Source organism: Rhipicephalus microplus, chromosome X (genome assembly GCF_043290135.1).
Source record: "Rhipicephalus microplus isolate Deutch F79 chromosome X, USDA_Rmic, whole genome shotgun sequence".
In the NCBI taxonomy this organism is placed as follows: Eukaryota; Metazoa; Arthropoda; class Arachnida; order Ixodida; family Ixodidae; genus Rhipicephalus; species Rhipicephalus microplus.
In genome coordinates, this window is record NC_134710.1 from 52527002 (window position 1) to 52544222 (window position 17221).

The window sequence follows — 17221 nt, forward strand, 5'->3', positions numbered from 1 at the left end:
TAATGAAGAAGTGATGTGATTACAAAATGATCTTGATATCGTAGCATAGTGGTGCCACATGTGGCACATGGAGATAAATGTTGCCAAGTGCAAGAACATGCATGTAATCTGGCGCGGTATCACTCCTCTGTCCGACTATCTGAACAATATTTCATTGGAACCGACTGCTTCTTATCGCTACCTTGGCGTTCACATTTGTAGTAACCTATTATGGAAACATTATGTTCATTACATAATAGCTAAAGTGAATCAAATATTAGGCTACATAAAAGAAAATCCTATCTTGCCCCACCGTCTCTAAAACTTTTGTTTTATACTACCAACGTCTCCCGTCAGCTAGAATACGCCTCATCTGTCTGTAACCAGCATCGCTCTGCTCGCTTTATTGCATGTAATTATAATTGCCGTGCTAGTGTCACAAATATGAGAACTGCTCTTAATCTTCCTTCTCTAGCAACCCGTAGAAAGCAATCGTGCATTTGTATTTTTCACAAAATTTACTACCATAACCTGCACTTACTTCCTTGTTTGAACACCCAACTACATTTTGCTCGCACAGTTATCATCACCATCATAAGGTTATCATACCATATTTGTCTACTACTGCAGCCTCTAACTCATTTGTTCCTAAGACAGCAGGAGATCGAAACCATTTACCTGCCTTCGTAACAGATATAACTGATACAACTGCATTTAAAAATGTCCTATCAAGCCTACTGCAACATGTTCTCTAATGTCCTTTATAAAAATTTTTTAATTCTGTAACTTTACTGTTATACTTTCTTTCTCTTTCTTTTCTTGTTAAGTACACTCAGCTCCCTCTAAAATTTATTTATACCTTGAGGGTATTATAAATAAATCTATAAATAAATACTGAAAATATCACAAACAAATCTCTTGCTGTCAGGGCTCCTTTAAAACTATCACTTGTTGAGCAATTGTTGATGGATTTGTTTCTACTAACATACCAGTGGTTTGGAGCAGGTGGATGACACTTGCACCATCACTGTTTCTTTTTTTTTTTTTTTTTGAGGGCTCATTGGATATAGCACCTCACAGTGTAGCTTCATTTAACGACACAACGGGTAGCTGAGAGCTTTTTGACTCATCTGTTGCCCGCACTCAATGAGAATTGGGGTGTAAATGTAAGTGAGAATAGTGTGGGAGGGGTTTGTGTGTGTGTTTCAATGGCTGCATCGATAAACATGTGACGCAGGAAGCATTTTTAAACTACTTCCTGTAACATTTTTCTTGATCAAATTTGTAGTGCCCTGCGAGGTAAAAAGATCCTAATTAGAAAAATGATATTTTTTAGCAAAATACTTTTTATTATAACAGAAATGTGGCTCTTTCAGTGAGAAAGCTCTTGATAAAGTGGAAAATCTACAAGCAGAAAAGACAGGTGACATTGTTTTGAAGTGTCTGCACCATCTTGGCATGGTTTCATACATAGTGTGTTAGGGTCTATATAATTCCTCATTCGTAGTCAGGCTAATGATGAACATTCGGCCCCGCCGCAGTGGTCTAGTGGCTAAGGTACTAGGCTGCTGACCCGCAAGTCGGGGGATCGAGTCTTGGCTGCGGCGGCTGCATTTTCGATGGAGGCGATAATGCTGTATGCCGGTGTGCTCAGATTTAAGTGCACGTTAAAGAACCCCAGGTGGTCAAAATTTCGGAGCCCTCCATTACATTGTCTCTCATACTCATAAGGTGGTTTTGGGACGTTAATCCTCGCAATCATTATCGATGATGAACATTGGTAAAAATTCATAAGGATGGACAGTAATGCGATGGAAAGTATAGGGGATATTGTTGGAGGTAATGTAAATGTGAACAAAGAAAAGTTGACGAAAGATAACTTGGCCCCAGCAGGCGTTGAACCTGCGTCTTCCGAATAACGCATCAAATGATCTACCATCTGTCTACGGTGGCAATCATCCCTTCAACCACTTTATAGGGTATATATGTGCATTTAAGTGTGGGAAGGTCAGTCAGTGGTGCCTGTTGTCATTACGGCAAGTGTGGAACGCTTTTTTGCCTGTTGTAGGTAGCTAATGATGATTAGGTAATGTGTCATCTCTGCTGATTCTTGTGGATCTGAGGAATGCCAAAAGGCCCAGATAGGAGAAAAGACTGTTTCTTGGAATTTACAGGGCACCCAGAGCTTGTAGCGCTAAAGCATGCCGCATTTATCATTACGGCATTCTAAACTCATTGTCTTGACCTAATATGTGCGTCTACATAAAATTTTAGAAAGTTTTCAAAGTTGGTTATGGGGCTCTTTAATGCTGCCCACAAGCTCATTTTTTTTGCCTGTGTAGAGCTTCATGACATGTTTATCTGCTGCTGTCCAGGAGGATGGAGAAGTCTCAAGTACCGTCTCTACTAAGGCCGGCACTGGCACCGATGTGGAAGGTGGTCATGGCGTCACTGCTGGCTCGTTAGACAGTCCAGGCTGCATGGAACCTGGCTCCGATCGAGAGGACTTTGATGAAGAAATTGAATTGCATCCACGATTACACAGGGCTGACCTAGATGATGATAGCGGCATTAACAATAGCACATGTGGCCTGGAAGATGAGCTGGAGGATGGTCTTGATGAGGAAGATGATGATGGGGATTGTCTCAAAGGAGAGAGGCAGCAGGGCGATGGCGAGGTATGTTTTCCTTTGTTTATGTTGGGTGGGGCTAACACTGTAATGACATGTACAGTGTTAGTGGGATGTGTGCCCAGTAGGCCGACAGGTGTGTGTCCTTTAATGCTGATACGGATTTCTCGGTGTACCTTACTGCATATGAAACAGTGCAGGAACTGGATGAACAAAAGGCCAGTGCTTTATCCAAGTTTAGTGATGTTATTTGTGCACCAATTATCTTCACAGGTGAATCCTGCTGCGCTCAAACTGAAATTGAGAAAGCTGCATCTACCATGCTCTGAAGTAGTTGATCGGGCCAACAAAAGTTGAATGGCTTGAAACGCCACTTATCTCTATCACTAAAAGTGACCAGTGGTCGTTGAACAGCTTCATTGATAGCAAACTGGATCGTGCCAGGCTGCATCAAATCATGTGTTCTTGTATGTATTGTGCAATATTTTTTCTTCCAATAATTTTTATCAAAAGAATGCAGTTTGCTGTGTAAATTTTCTATATGGCAGGCATTGTAAAAACGAGCAAAGTTTTCTCTGAAGGTGAAGTTAGTTTTTAATGCCCAATTATTCGAACGTGCTTACAGCCTTGTGCCAGTAAAGAAAAATAATAATAAAATAGTGAGTGACTGCATTCATCATCAATATTCTCGCACTTGGTATGCTAATTTTGCAGTTAGTTCGGAGTATCCTTACAATGAAGCACCCACCTGATATTGAATCATTCCACACCAACTGTCTCAACCATTTTAACACCCATCTCAAATGAATTTGAATCGACCTGATTTCTTGCATTGAAAAAAGTGAATTACCACAATACATTGGAGCAATAATTATTTTGGTGACATCGGTGCTATCTGAATTTGATAGTTTGTCATCTGAATGTTGTTTGTCAGAAAATTTATTCTGAGGCAATCATTTCTCATTTCAGTACCATATTTGGTTCACATAGTAAACAAAAGTGCTTTTGTCAGGTATTTATAGCTCAATAATATTACTGCTATTTTTGTGTGATATATGCCTCCAGTAATTTTGTGAAAATGTTTTATGTTTGCATTTTTTTATCTTTTAGTACAGTAATCCCTTTTTAACTGGAAGCCGTCAAATCCGGAAAAAATTGCGAGATAAGCGGTATTTCGAGTTAAGCAAAACGCCCAGAAATGTTTGCCCAGGTCACTGCAAAATAACGCCAGTGTTGTCGGGAAAAGCCCCTCTGCACGAGAGAGCTACTGTAGTAAAGGCACAAGAATTTGCAGGGAAAAAGAATTCATTATCGAGGACCAAAAAACTGCGTGATGCTTGCCTGTTTCGCGTTTGGTTCGAGAAAGGCGTTTTCTAGTTGCTCAACACATCGCATGAGTCGTTGGTCGCCATCGCTGCATTCAACCTTGTTGCGGAACAAGTGCAGCATGTTAAATGTTTCTGTCGTCGTAGGCACTTCTCGGGGCTCGCCCTCTTCTGCGTGATCATTTGCGTTTTTCATGGCCATTTCAACGATATTCACTTGCGACAGCATACCGGTAACGGGGACGTCCGCCTCGTCGAGCGCGTACTCCTCATAGGCAATCTCGCCATCTTCAGTATCGCTCATGTAGCCAGTTGCCTTGTGTACTTCACTGCACAGCTCATCATAGCCGCTGAATTCTGCACCAATGTCTTCTTTGATCGATGCCGGGGCTCGAGAAAACCTTGCATAGCGATGCAGCAGGCAATCTCCAGCGGGCGGAGTTGACGCCAGGCTTCGGCCATCAGATTGACTGCATACAGCAGATTGATCTCGTACTTCTTCCCATTGTCGTATGGCAGCAGAATATAGTGCAGCAGGATTGTCCTATAATATTTCCAGGCCATCTCAATGACTGCGTGATCCATAGGCTGGAGAACGGACGTCATGCTTGGAAGCAAGAACTCCAGCGTAACAGCCGCCAAGTTGTCGATTTATCAGTGACCGGGGTTATCCACAGCAAACAACACTTTCCGACAGTCCTTAGCCATCTTTCGGTCAAGCGCACAGACATGCTCTTCGAAAAGCGCCGCCATCATTCAGGCTGTTTTATTTGCGCGGTTGGTCACATCCATCGGGAGCCGTGCATTTCGAAAACACTTGGGATTCAGCGACTTGCCATTGATGAGGAAGGGCAGCTTTTCATCGCCGGTAGCGATGGCACCAAAAAGAATGATAATCCTGTCTTTGCATTGCTTGGCGCCTGAGCATGCTTCGCCTTTTGGTATGTAAGTGCGGTTAGGCAACATCTTATAAAAAAGAGCAGCTTTGTCGCGATTACAAATGTTTTCGTCCGCGTACCCTTTTCGTAGCGCGGCAAGGCGTAGGTTGCGCTATACGTCTGCAGCCTGTTCGTCGACAATGCCACTTTCGGCGTTAATAGGCTTCGATGACACGTTTGTTTTCTTAAAAAACCGCTCGAACCAGCCATTTCTGCAGCTGAAGTCCGTGTGACCCATTTGAAGTGCCAAAGCATCTGCTTTTTCTATCATCACTTCGGTGATCATTGGAAGATTGGCTGCTCTGTGATTGGCGACATTGGCTTCATTACCGTTTGTTAAAACCTGGCTTAGACAAATTGACGAGCTGCGGGCGGCGTCACATTTCCGAACGCCGAGTTGACGTCACTGCACGTGGAAGTAGGTTGGTCTTTCGTACGAAAGATGCGCAAGCTTGTTTGGGGGCTGTGAAAAAAAAAAAAATAAAAAATTGGAGCTTGTTGACTGCTTTTTAACACCATACAGGCCTTCCTCTGGAAGTCATTCTAACGTGTCTAAGCGATCCTGCTAAGCGATTCTGCCAAGTCCCTTTATCCTCGGTTATTATTTTGAATGGGTTGAAAATAATCTATGCTATCACCCTGTAGGCTGCTAGTGGCATCATTGTTGGATTGGCTCTGATCTCATTTGTGTGAGAAGTGGCATATTAAGTATTATAGCTGATTTGGTAGTGTTTTTTTTTTCTGCTAGACTTTCAGAATATTTCAGTGAAATGTTAAAGTGAGCATTATTACATCTCTCATAATGATTCCAGTATACTGCTCATTTGGCAGCATTTATGTTATATGCGGCTGTGGTTATTCCTGAAATGTGGGGCTCAGCTTTACCGGTTTGATTTCATTTCTGCTACAGATACTAGTATTGTAATTATATAGATCATAGCACATTTTTTGACAACCAGCCATTTTTTCGATTATTTTCTTTTTGAAGTTTACACTGATTTTCGTCTGTGAAATATACCGTAATTACTCGAATCTAACGTGCACCTTTTTTCCGGTTAAGCGAGTTCATAAATCGCATGCGTGTTAGAATCCAGTAAGAAAAAAAAAAATGAATATGGTCATTCTCTTGCCATCGGCATTTTCAAAATGGCCACCCCCTATGTGCGTCGGCATGGCGCGTTGGCCATTTCTGCCTATGTGTTTCCCATGTGCGGCCCTTCGTACGTGTACTGAAGCGGCACAGCGTCTTGTGACGACAGAACTGCTCCAAGTGCGGGCTATGCAGTTAGCCTTAGAAAAAGAGCTAATGCAGAACCAGTTTAAAGTGAGCAGGTGCTGGCTAACTAACTTTATGAAGAGGGAAGGCTTTTCCCTCCAAAGGCGAACGGGCATATGCGAAAAGTTTCCAGAGGAGTACGATGAAAATCTTCAGTTTTCAGAGGTTCGTCCTAAACTTGCGGCACAACAACGGCTACCTGCTTGGGCAAATTGGGAATGCCGATCAGACGCCTCTTTACTTCGACATGCCTGGCACCACAACTGTCAAGATGGGGGCGAAGCAAGTTCGCGTGCTGACATCGGTCCACGGTAATATTACAGTGAGGGCAATGCTCTGTTACACGTCAGATGGGCACTGTAACGAGCTGTATAGAGACAAAGCTCTAGACGAGACGCTCGTGTTTCTGTGCGGAAACCTGCGATGACTCAATCGTCATCGGGCAGTAACGAGGCCGTTTATGCAGTCACACAAAAAAATTTACTTACTAAAGACATGAAAGGTCTAATAATAAATAAAGTAAGGGCAAAAATATAACGTGCTTGGAATGCTGGTGTGAGAGTCACAAGGGCATAAAAACAGAAAGAGTTCACCGGAGAGGAGGGCGGTGGTCAAGTCCCGGCGGCAAACTCAATGCTGGGAAGAGACGGCCGACGCTTGGGTAGCCTGGTAAGTCCAATAACAGCCGCGGCCAAGAACGCGGCTCACTGCAGAGGTCGTTGACCCGGAGCACGCATGGCGTTTGCCATGCCTATCTCGAACGCTGGCTGGCGCTCGCTGCCGTAGGTGCCGGACTCGTCTGGCGGAAATGTCCTGGTGACGTTTCGCCCATGCCAGGCCCGAACTGCAAGGACGGCTGGTATGGCCCCAGGTGTGAGCCTGCTGAGACCTCGAGTCCGCAGCCCGATGGGTCACTGCTCCCACGCCCTGGTTCTTCAATCTTGCTTCTTCCTTCCAGCCACATCTGCCTCCCTCCTTCTTCTTCACCCCACTACCTGCCCTGATTTCTTTCCTGCGTCGTCTTCTTCGACTGTCTCTGTGGCGCGCACTTCAAACACAATTCTATCTTCACGATCACGCACGGCCACTTCACTCATCGCACATGCCCCTTCTTCGTAAAAATTTTTTTTTTTCTAATAAAAAACTTTCTAGCCACGTCTTAGTCGCAATCACCACGTGTCCGCACAAGACCACTGCACCGCACCAGTGAATAGATGTGATATATGTCCACAATAAATGATCACACACCCTCACACATAAAAACAAGAAAAAAAAATGTAGTCAGGCATGGCACGATGACTGTTTTCTTCTGGTGACTAAACCACGTGGTTCAGAAATACACATTGTAGACAAACTGTAAACCAGTTGCAATACACTTCCGTGAAAGCTTAGGTTACATTCTACTCACGAAATCGGCACCTGAATTATCTGAGCCTCTAATATGTTATAACATAAGAATACTCTTGTAATGCCAGACTCCAGCTCAGTACTCTGCTGTTCAGGTGTTTAGCCTTAGCTAGTTATTGTAATGGTTTGTGATCAGTTTGCACAACAAACTGCGTTCCGTACACAAAGATGTGAAACATTTCTATTGCCCACACTAGTGCCTACAAACTCAGCTTTGTACTTGACTCTTCTCTCCTATCGTGCGCTTCGTTGCTCCTTCGGCGGAGCCTCTCTGGGCACTGAAAGCATAGGCTTGTAATCAGTCGCCGCACCGCGGCCGTTGTCCTGCTTGCTAGGAGATGGTGATGATGATGAACAAACTTTATTTAATTAGCAGAAAGGTCCTCTTCCCCTTTCAGGTGCGAGAGGAGAAGGGAGGACCAAACCTAGACGACGGCCATGATCCCATGGGCCCTGGCGGCGTCTTCGGCCTGCCGTATTAAGCGTGCTTGTAATTGAAAGTCAGAGCTGAGGAGCGCGGCATCCCATCCACTCCCGTCTGGAAATTCGCCTCTCATGGGGGCCTGCGGGCATGCCCATAAAATGTGGCTCAAGTCCGCCCTGTTGTGGCAAAATTTACACTTGTCCGAATGAAGTTCCGGCACGCAGCGGTTCATTGTTACCGGACTAGGAAACGTGTGGGTCTGGAGTAGGCGCCACGCCACCGCCTGTCCTTTGTTCAATGACGAGTGTGCGGGAGGATAAATTTTCCTGCTTAACCTGTAATACTGCGTAATATCTCTAAGTGGTCATCCGCTCAAATCTCTCATCGTCCTCCCCGTTCGACCAGGGCAATCCAGAGGCTCGGTCTGTAAGTCCTCGAGCTGTCTGGTGTGCAGCCTCATTGCCGGGCAAGGAGGAGTGAGCGGGTGCCTAGACTATTTCTATTGTTCGTTGGTCTTTGTATCCAACCAATATTCTTAAAGCTATTTGGGATAGTCGCCCTCGTGCAAAGTTTCTCACAGCCGTCTGCGAGTCGCTAACAATGAGTGAAGTCGAGGTGGATGCTATGGCCATTGCAATAGCTGCTTCCTCCGCCTCTTCTGCAAAGCTCGTTCTCACCGAGCCGCTGACCTTATGATTTCCTTTGTAGTCCACTACTGCTATAGTCATGTTGTCATTTCCTTTGTATTTGGCCGTGTCTACGTATGTTGTTTCCGGTAAATCTTTTACGTTGTTATGTATATTTTTCGCTCTTTCAGCTCTCCTTGCTTTGTGATGTTCGGGGTGCATGTTTTTTGGAATCGGTAAGATTACTAAACATTTCCTGATTTCATACGGGATACCCTTTTTGGCGCCAAATTGATTTGCGTAGTTTATACCCAGTTCCTCTAGTATGGCTCTACCTGTTTTACTCTGCGTTAGTCTTTCATATTGTGCGATTCTTTGAGCTTCTATAAGCTCTTCTGATGTGTTGTGAAGCCCTAATTGAAGTAATTTATCATTAGAGGTAGTAATTGGAAGTCCGATCGCCTGTTTGAAAACTTGTCTAATGATTCTGTCAATCTTTTCTCTCTCGGCCACTTGCAGTCTGAGGTACGGAATCACATATACAATACGACTGATGACAAAAGCCTGTACCAGTCCTATCATATTATTTTCCTTCATACCATAGTGCCGGTTTGCAATTCGTTTAAGTAGACGCATAGTTTGCAGCGCACTGGTTTCAAGTATTCTAATCGCCTCTCCGTTGTGCCCGTTTGAGCTGATTCGGAGTCCCAGAATTCTTATGCTTTCGACCGTAGGTATTTGCGCTTTTCCAACAAAGACTTTAATGTTTAGTTTTTCTTGGATGCTTTTCCGACCCCTACATGTCGGGCTATAGAAGAGAAGTTCCGATTTTTCCGGTGAACATTGTAATCCTGTATGGATGGCATATTCTTCTACAACATTCACTGCTGTTTGTAAAGTTTCTTCTATGTATCCGTCACTACCCTCTGCTACCCATAAGGTAATGTCATCTGTATAGAGGCTATGGTGGAGTCCTGGAATTTCCTCCAGTCTGGTAGGGAGACCTATCATGGCCACGTTAAAAAGAAAGGGGGATAGGACTGAGCCTTGCGGCATACCTCTGCTGCCCAGACTAAACTCTTTGGATTCTGCTTCGCCTAGTAATATTCTTGCAGTCCGGTCAGTTAAAAAGTCTTTTATATAATCGTATACTCTTTTTCCTACCCCTAACGCTTGAAGATTGGCAAGTATAGCTTTATGTGATGTATTATCGAATGCCTTTTTAAGATCTAGGCCAACTATTACCTTTGTGTCGTGTGTATTGAGACCCGAATCAATTATTTGGTGTTTAATTTTAAGCATAATGTCCTGTGTAGACAATTTCGCTCTGAAGCCTACCATCGTATGAGGAAAGAGCTCGTTGTCTTCCATATAATTTGACAGGCGAGTTAGGATGACGTGCTCTAATAACTTTCCTATGCAGGATGTCAGGGAAATAGGCCTAAGATTATCAAGATCTAGTTTCTTGCCTGGTTTGGGAATCATTATGATTGTTGCCGTTTTCCATTGCTTGGGTATCTTACCTTTTTCCCAACACTTGTTCATATATTCGGTGAGGGCTGTGATAGATTTGTGGTCTAAGTTTCTGAGCGTTTTATTCGTGATCCCATCGGGCCCGGGGCTGATGTTGTGCTCAGTTTCATTAGTTCCGATCGTACCTCGGCCTCTAATATGGGTCGGTCTAGGGAACCATTTTCTTTACCTTTGTACGAGCTTAATTGCTCTTTCGTTGTATCCCCAATGTATCTCTGTCTGATTTCTTCAATCAGTTCTTCCTCCGTGCCTTTGTATTTGCGGACAAGTCTAATAAAGTTTTGTTGTTGTGCTGTCTTGCTCGCTTCCGAGTCTATCAGACATCTTAACAGGTTCCATGTTTTAGAGAGACTTATTTGTTTTTCCATCGCATCACACTTTTCCTCCCATTGTTGTCTGCATACTTGCTCCGCGTACTTCTCAATATCTTTACTGAGGGTGGCTATCCTTTTGTTAAGGTGTTTGTTGTGTTTTTGTGTTTTCCACCGTTTTTCTAGGCTCTTTTTTGCCTCCCACATATGTAGGAGCTTACTGTCTGTGCTTTCTAGTCCTTCTGTTTTTGGTATGGTCTTAGTTGCGATTTGAATATTTTGCTTAAGGGGGGAAGCTACCATCGGATACCAACTTTTTTGTTTATTGAGATATCTTAATGAAATTTTCAGGATAGACATATAGCAAAAGCATTAGAAGAACTACAAAATTTCATCAAGTTATGTTCACTGGTTTTCAAGTTACAGCAGAATATCAGGGTAGTGCACGTGGTTCTCTTATTCCAGGCCTGGAGAACTTTCAAAAGGTGCTGGAACTGTGAAATTAACTATGATGATTCCCAGATTGATACTCCAGGGGGTAACAGAGCCCTTTTTTTGAATTTCTGTGCTGAAAAGTTTTAGCAGACCATCAAACTTTGTGTTCGTGATTAGGATATTATCAATCAAATTTTGATTAAATATAATAACACACACAATATATTGAAAAAATGGGCTTGTCACCCCCTCAGAAATTTATTCATGTAAATAATAAAAAAAGACTTATGGAAATCCAATGAGTGGTTCCAGAGATATGGCTGGAATAAGCAGCCTCACTAGCCAAAAAAGTCATTTTGAGAAAACGACGTTTGAAAGTTTTGAGCACATAGGCAGTTCTAAAATGAACCTGCAGCGTAACTGGAGGTGTCCTTTGGCACTCTTTCTTTGCCGCCTTTCCATCTTCTCTAGGGATCGCTTCTTAGCCTTTTTCAAGCGCAGAAAATCTTTCTCGGCTGCCCGTTGAATGGCCAGGTGGCCAGGTGTTAGCCCCACTGATGAAGCTAGCTCTTGGGTGGCCCTGTAGCAGCCAGCATTGTATCTTAGCACTGCATCATGCAGTGCTGTCTCCACAGCAATCAGTGACGCATGCTGCTCTTTGGGCATGAGGGACCACAGCAAAGAGTGAAAGGACTCTGATGCATTCTGCGTCTTTGCTCCCAGGCAGCGTTGCAGAAGAGAAGCCTCTGAGAGCCTCTCATAAATGGGTAGAAGTGCATCTGCAACATAGCGTGGCAGCTTGTACGAATGCTTCGGAGGTGGAACACCGGTAATGTTGCTGGCATTGTGACGACACCAGGAATCTGCACCCCCTGGGCACAAGTCGTGGTGCGGCTCCTCATCCGTCGACGTCACATGGTGGTACGATGTCATCACTGCTTGCCGCATTGCAGCCACATCATCGGAATTGTTCCGTAGGGCCCAGCCATAATAATCTGTCAACTTGTCGATGAGGGCCTTTGTCAGCCTGCCCTTCCCTCCCAAAGCCTTGTCACTTTTCTGCACAAGGTTGCGAAGTGCAGTCCCCATCCTCTTCTGAACGTGGTTCAGGCATTCCTCTTTTGAAATGGGGACCAGTCCATAAACATTTTCTTGTACAGGGCAGAGAAGGTGGCACTATCTCCATCAGACACGAGCGTTGTGTAACGGAGGTTGTGCTTCGACAGTGAGCGTGAAAAGAGGATGATAGCTGCCTCAACCTCCATTCTCCCTGATTTAGAGTCGGTGTTTTTCTGGCACACATGATTCTCCAGCCAGCATGCATAGTCTGTGTCTCCAGACTTTGGCCCTACTTGGTAACCAAGGCACTGATTAGACAGAACAACGGCGTCCAAGATAAGGCCCGTATGTTATTCGATAATTGCCCCGACTCCAATATGGGATGTGTGCCCACGCTTGTGCCATGTTCCATCATAACAAACTGTTATATCCCTGGTGAAATATTGATCCATTTCTTTGTAAGTGGCTTTTACAGCAGAAGCAGATTCTGCATAGAAATTTTCTATGCATTGTGTCTGCGGTTCCCTGAATTTCTTCAGGTGCTTCTGAAAGGTCTTGTGATGGAGGCCACGATGGGACACGTTCATCGCTGCCCAAAAGTCGTTGAGAGCCGTTTGTCCCTTGCCTATTTGTTTTGTTGCCATAATGGCTCTTACATTCACATCAAAGGCCTTTGTGTCATCCTGACGAGATGAACTCCATGAGCTTGAAACTACTCCACAATGCAAGCATACTAGCTCAAGCTTTGCAGCAAGTCCAAGTTGGGTGCCTCCTCGTACCTTCATCCCAATCGCGGTGCGCCGGTGGCACGGGGTCCAAGATAGCAAGTCGTCTAGGGCATCCATTTGCACAAGGAAAAATTTTTCGCCTTCACTTGTAGCGATGGCAGCTTCATGATCGCGCTCCATTGCCTGAAATTTCCGCTCCGTCGCTGGCATAGCGTTCTCTTTGCACAGCAGCGCGTTGTTGATCCGCCGCCTCTTTCTCCTCGCACGTCAGGAAACTTGTTCGCAAATGCACAGTTGACGACGCGATCGCACTCGAGGCCGATGAAAGAGAAGATGCGGAAGCCACTGGCGATGAGCACGAGACACCAGGCGCGCTTGTAACGACAAATTCTTGCACCGGCGGAGCAGGAGTCCCGTTGCTAGGCGCATCGATGCGACCACTCTCTTGCGTAGATGAAGCAGAAGCTGTCCCACAGGTACTGTCGGCGCACGTGCGAGCGGAGAGCCTCGCCGCGCGGACAAGCTTCATAGCTCGCTTCCTTGCACCGAACGATTGTAGCGTCTTCTTTTTCGTTGGGCGCATCGTGAGCGAACACAACAACGGTCTCGTATAGACGGTTGAAAATCGTCTCGTAAAGACGGTTGAAAATCGTCTCGTAAAGACGGTTGAAAATCGTTTCGAAGACAGTTGAAACGTGGAGAGTATGCGAACGGCTGCAACGATACACGGAAGCGAGCGGAACACAAAGACGCCGGACGGAGGAGCAGCAGACGAGCGGCCGCATCGGCCGCATTATGCGCAAGAGCGCTACGTCATCGCGCGCAGCAGCCAATGGCAGTCGCGGGCTCCCCCGCGTCCTTGGGGAGCGCGCGCTTCGCCCAATCCCAGCTGCGCGCCTCAGCCGCGGGAAACTTGAAAGCTCTCGCGAGCCCTCCAATCATGAGCGGCTTGCTCCTCTCCTGCGCTGCCGCCGGCGACGCAGGGGGCGGGGAAAGAAAGAGCAAGAATTCACAAACAAAACAACACCAAAATGGCGGCGCTCCGTCGAGCGGTCGAGAAACTGCGATCACGCCAAGTTGGGGTATTTTGAGCGCTCGCGCGCCGCTCGAGGGCCGCCGCGGCATGTTCTAAACTTTATTTCAAATGGTTTCGCGACGAATTAGACGTTGATATTTACAGAAAAGGTAGTTTATGACACATACTGCCCAAATATGTGGTTTGCCAAAAATCGACTTTTTCGCGATTTTTCGGTTTTCAAAGGCCGCGTCCCCCCTTAAGGTTCCCTAGCCATTCATCTAAGTCTTCGATGACATCGAATGCTTCCTTCTCTCTGATTTTTCTAAAGCTATCCCATTCAACCATCCTTAATTCTTCGCCTCCTCTTTTACGTGGACCTGCTTTAAACGTGGTCTCAATTATATAGTGGTCACTGCCCATATTTTCTTGTGTATTGAGCCAATAAGGTTCGATGATATTCTTAGTAAACGTGAGGTCAGGAGACGTGTCTTTGGATACGCTGTTTCCAATCCTAGTTGGGAAAAGGGGGTCTGTTATTAACGTAAGGCCCTCCTGTTGGGCGTCGATCCATAGATTTCTACCTTTGATGTTTTCTTTGTCATAACCCCATGCCGCATGCAACGCGTTGAAATCTCCTACTATAACCAATGCTTGCTTTTTAGTAATGCTGATCGTTTTTCTAAAAAGTGACCTAAATTTGGTTTTTGTCTAGGGCTGCTATAGACATTTAATATGAATAGACTTTCACCACTCTTCTGCGATGGAACTAACTCAACAAGAACATGATCGACATCGCAGATTTCTGTATCATGTTCTATCACCGTGAGATTTCTTCGCACGAGGGTTGTTACGGATGTTTTTTCATCAGGGGTACCATAGGATTTGTAATTCGACAATTTAGCCATTCCTCCAGTTTCCTGTAAGGCGATGACATCTGGTGCCTCCTTTCCGTTCAGGAACTGTTGTAAGTTACCCCGTTTCCGGCGATACCCACGACAGTTCCACTGCCAAATTTTATACTGATTACGTCATGCCATGTCTAGGAACGCTCCCTTAATTTCCCTGCGATTTAGATTACTTCCGTCGTAGTCGGCCGGTTGTAGGGTTTAGTAGTAGTTTTAACCGGGCTTGCTCCTATAGACCTCAAATCTGTTTGCGTGTTCTCCACCAGCGTTAGTCGATTTTCTATGCAATCTATTCTTTGTTTTATTTCTACGAGCTGCAGCTGCAATCCTGAGAATTGTTGTTGCATTACCTTAGTAAGTTCTCCGAGCATATTCTCGACTTTCTTTTCGAGGGGTTTTGAGAGGTCTTCATTTTCTACAGGAGATATTTCCTCTGCTCTCCGTTTCGCCGCATGCACTCCTGACTCCTTTGCAGGCAGGCGCTGGAGTTAAAATTCGACTACACGATGCTATGGAGCTACTTGACTCGCGCAGCTGATTTTGCCTGAGTTTAGAGTTCTCTTCCTTTAGTTGTTTTATTTCGTCTCTCTGTTTCGCGTTTTCACGGGTGAGTTGCTCTAGCATTTTCTTAATATGGTTTAGCTCTTGACCTAGGGTAGACCCTTCTGCCACAACTTCAGGCAAACTCCCAGACCGGAGAGACTCCCCTGATACCTCGCCCACCCAGCTCACCATTTGTTGACTGCCCCGATCGCCGCCAGGACCCTCGTGCGACTGTCCTTGAGGTGATGTCATTTCCCTTGTCTTGGATTTGGCCCGTGACCTGGATCTGTGTTGACGATTGGACCTTAATCTGGATGTGGATCTGGGTTCATGTTGAGTCCCTTCTCTTTCCCCTTCGGCGAGTCGCGGGAAAGAGCTGGAACGATCTCTGCGTCGTCCCCCTCTGTCCTGGGTGGCGTTGCCCTTCTCCTCCGTTGGATTTTCTGGTGAATACCCTTCCCTCCATGCCTGTGTTGCTCTAGTGTTCAACAAAATCTTCATTTCTCTTCGTTCATCGCCTTGTTGTTGTTCCTTTTCCCACCATCTTTTCTTCAAAAGTACGGGGTCCTAAACCGTTCTTTGCATTTTTTGTCCCCTGTAAGATGACCTTTCCCGCAAAGGCTGCACCTAGGGACGCACTGGTGGTTTTCAGTTGGATTGAGCACCCCACAACCACGGCATTTCTTGCTGTCAGGCTGTGGGCAGACATCCGCCCGATGTCCAATTCGACCACAAGTAGTGCATGTTTCATAATGCTTCTTGTATAGGAAGCACCTATATTCGGCACCACGTTAGTATACAAAATACGGCACAAACAACCCTTCGAAAACAATGACCACTGAGTCCGTAAGTCCCATACGTCGTGCATGTAGAATCGTCGGGTTCCTCTGATTGACCAAGCTTTTTTCTATGTCTTCTTGATTATCATACTTCGGTATTTCGTGGATAACCTTTCTGGTGCTGTTACATAAGCGGCTGTAGCATAGCTCTTGTCATTGATCATAATTTTCTTGATGTTGCTGTATTACTTCGCATTGGCCAGACTAGGTGTGCTCATGATCATGGTATTTTGTCGCATGTTGATTCTGAGAGTATCTTTCCCAGCAATGTCAGGCTGTACTTTTGCCGCTCGTAGAACACAGTCTCTTATGAGCGCTAGACTCTGTCGCGTCAAGTCCAGACCTCCTCCTGGGCGTATTACAACCTTGTAATCGTCTTCTGGTAGTTGCGGTTCTTTTGGCACTGGCTGGCGATGCAAAAAATCCTTCAGTCTCCGAGACGCCTCCATGGACGCACCTCCCGCGTTCGTGGCTGGTTCCGCGTTTCTCTTGTCTTTTGCCTTCTTGCGTCGTTCATGGGCCACAACCCATCCTTGAGTGTCGTACTCTTCGGGAGACAGCGTCTCCCCCTCAATTTCCACAACATTCATTTCGCAGGCTTCGAACAAGCCGGGGGCCTGGCTTGTCGCCTAGTTGCCAGCGCGTCGATGGCACTGCGTCGGCACTGCGATGGCATAGCTAGGGCGACGCCGTTGTGGGAACTTAAAAGAAGTGTCACGGCTCAAAAAAAAGTAGGCCCACCTGGTATATCCTGGCATCGTACGAATCCGGTGATCGTCTGGCGACAGCTGTGATCGTCTTGAATCCCGTGGTTGTCCTTATTCAGCCGCGAAAGTGAAAAACTGGCAGAGCCCATTCGAGAGGCGTCCGAGTGGCTCAGCCCCCTAGCGGCCATCCTCTTGCTAGGAGTGTTGAAATCTTTGAGAACTGTGGAACTGTACACCCTCGGGCTGTTCCTAAATGGCGGCGTTCGGCTGAACGCCTTGTTGCCGCTGTTGTACGACGAGTTTCCACTTGACCGTTCTGATGACTTTGTGAAGGTCATGTTATTCATGTGAGGCGGCTCCTTTGGCTTGGCCCCTAGCATGTCAGACTCGCGAACGCCACCGCCGTTGTTAGATCTACGCGCAGTCATATTTCCACCTCTGGCTTCCTTGGACTTTCCGCCGCCGCCACTGGAACCTTGGCCGGTTCCGGAGTTCGTACCGGATATCTCATTTTTCTTTGGAAGGGCCGGGGAGGCAC

General features: G+C 45.8%; 1 protein-coding gene across 5 annotated transcripts in view; it reads left to right on the top strand.

Moving 5' to 3' along the window:
• The window catches only part of LOC119176041 (uncharacterized), a 170643-nt gene that overhangs the window by 65337 nt on the left and 88085 nt on the right, over positions 1-17221 (top strand). For all 5 annotated transcript variants that reach the window (XM_075881086.1, XM_075881088.1, XM_037427153.2 and 2 more), the window contains one exon: positions 2355-2657. In XM_075881086.1, the coding sequence (XP_075737201.1) occupies positions 2355-2657 (303 nt within the window). The remainder of the gene's footprint in view (positions 1-2354; positions 2658-17221) is intronic.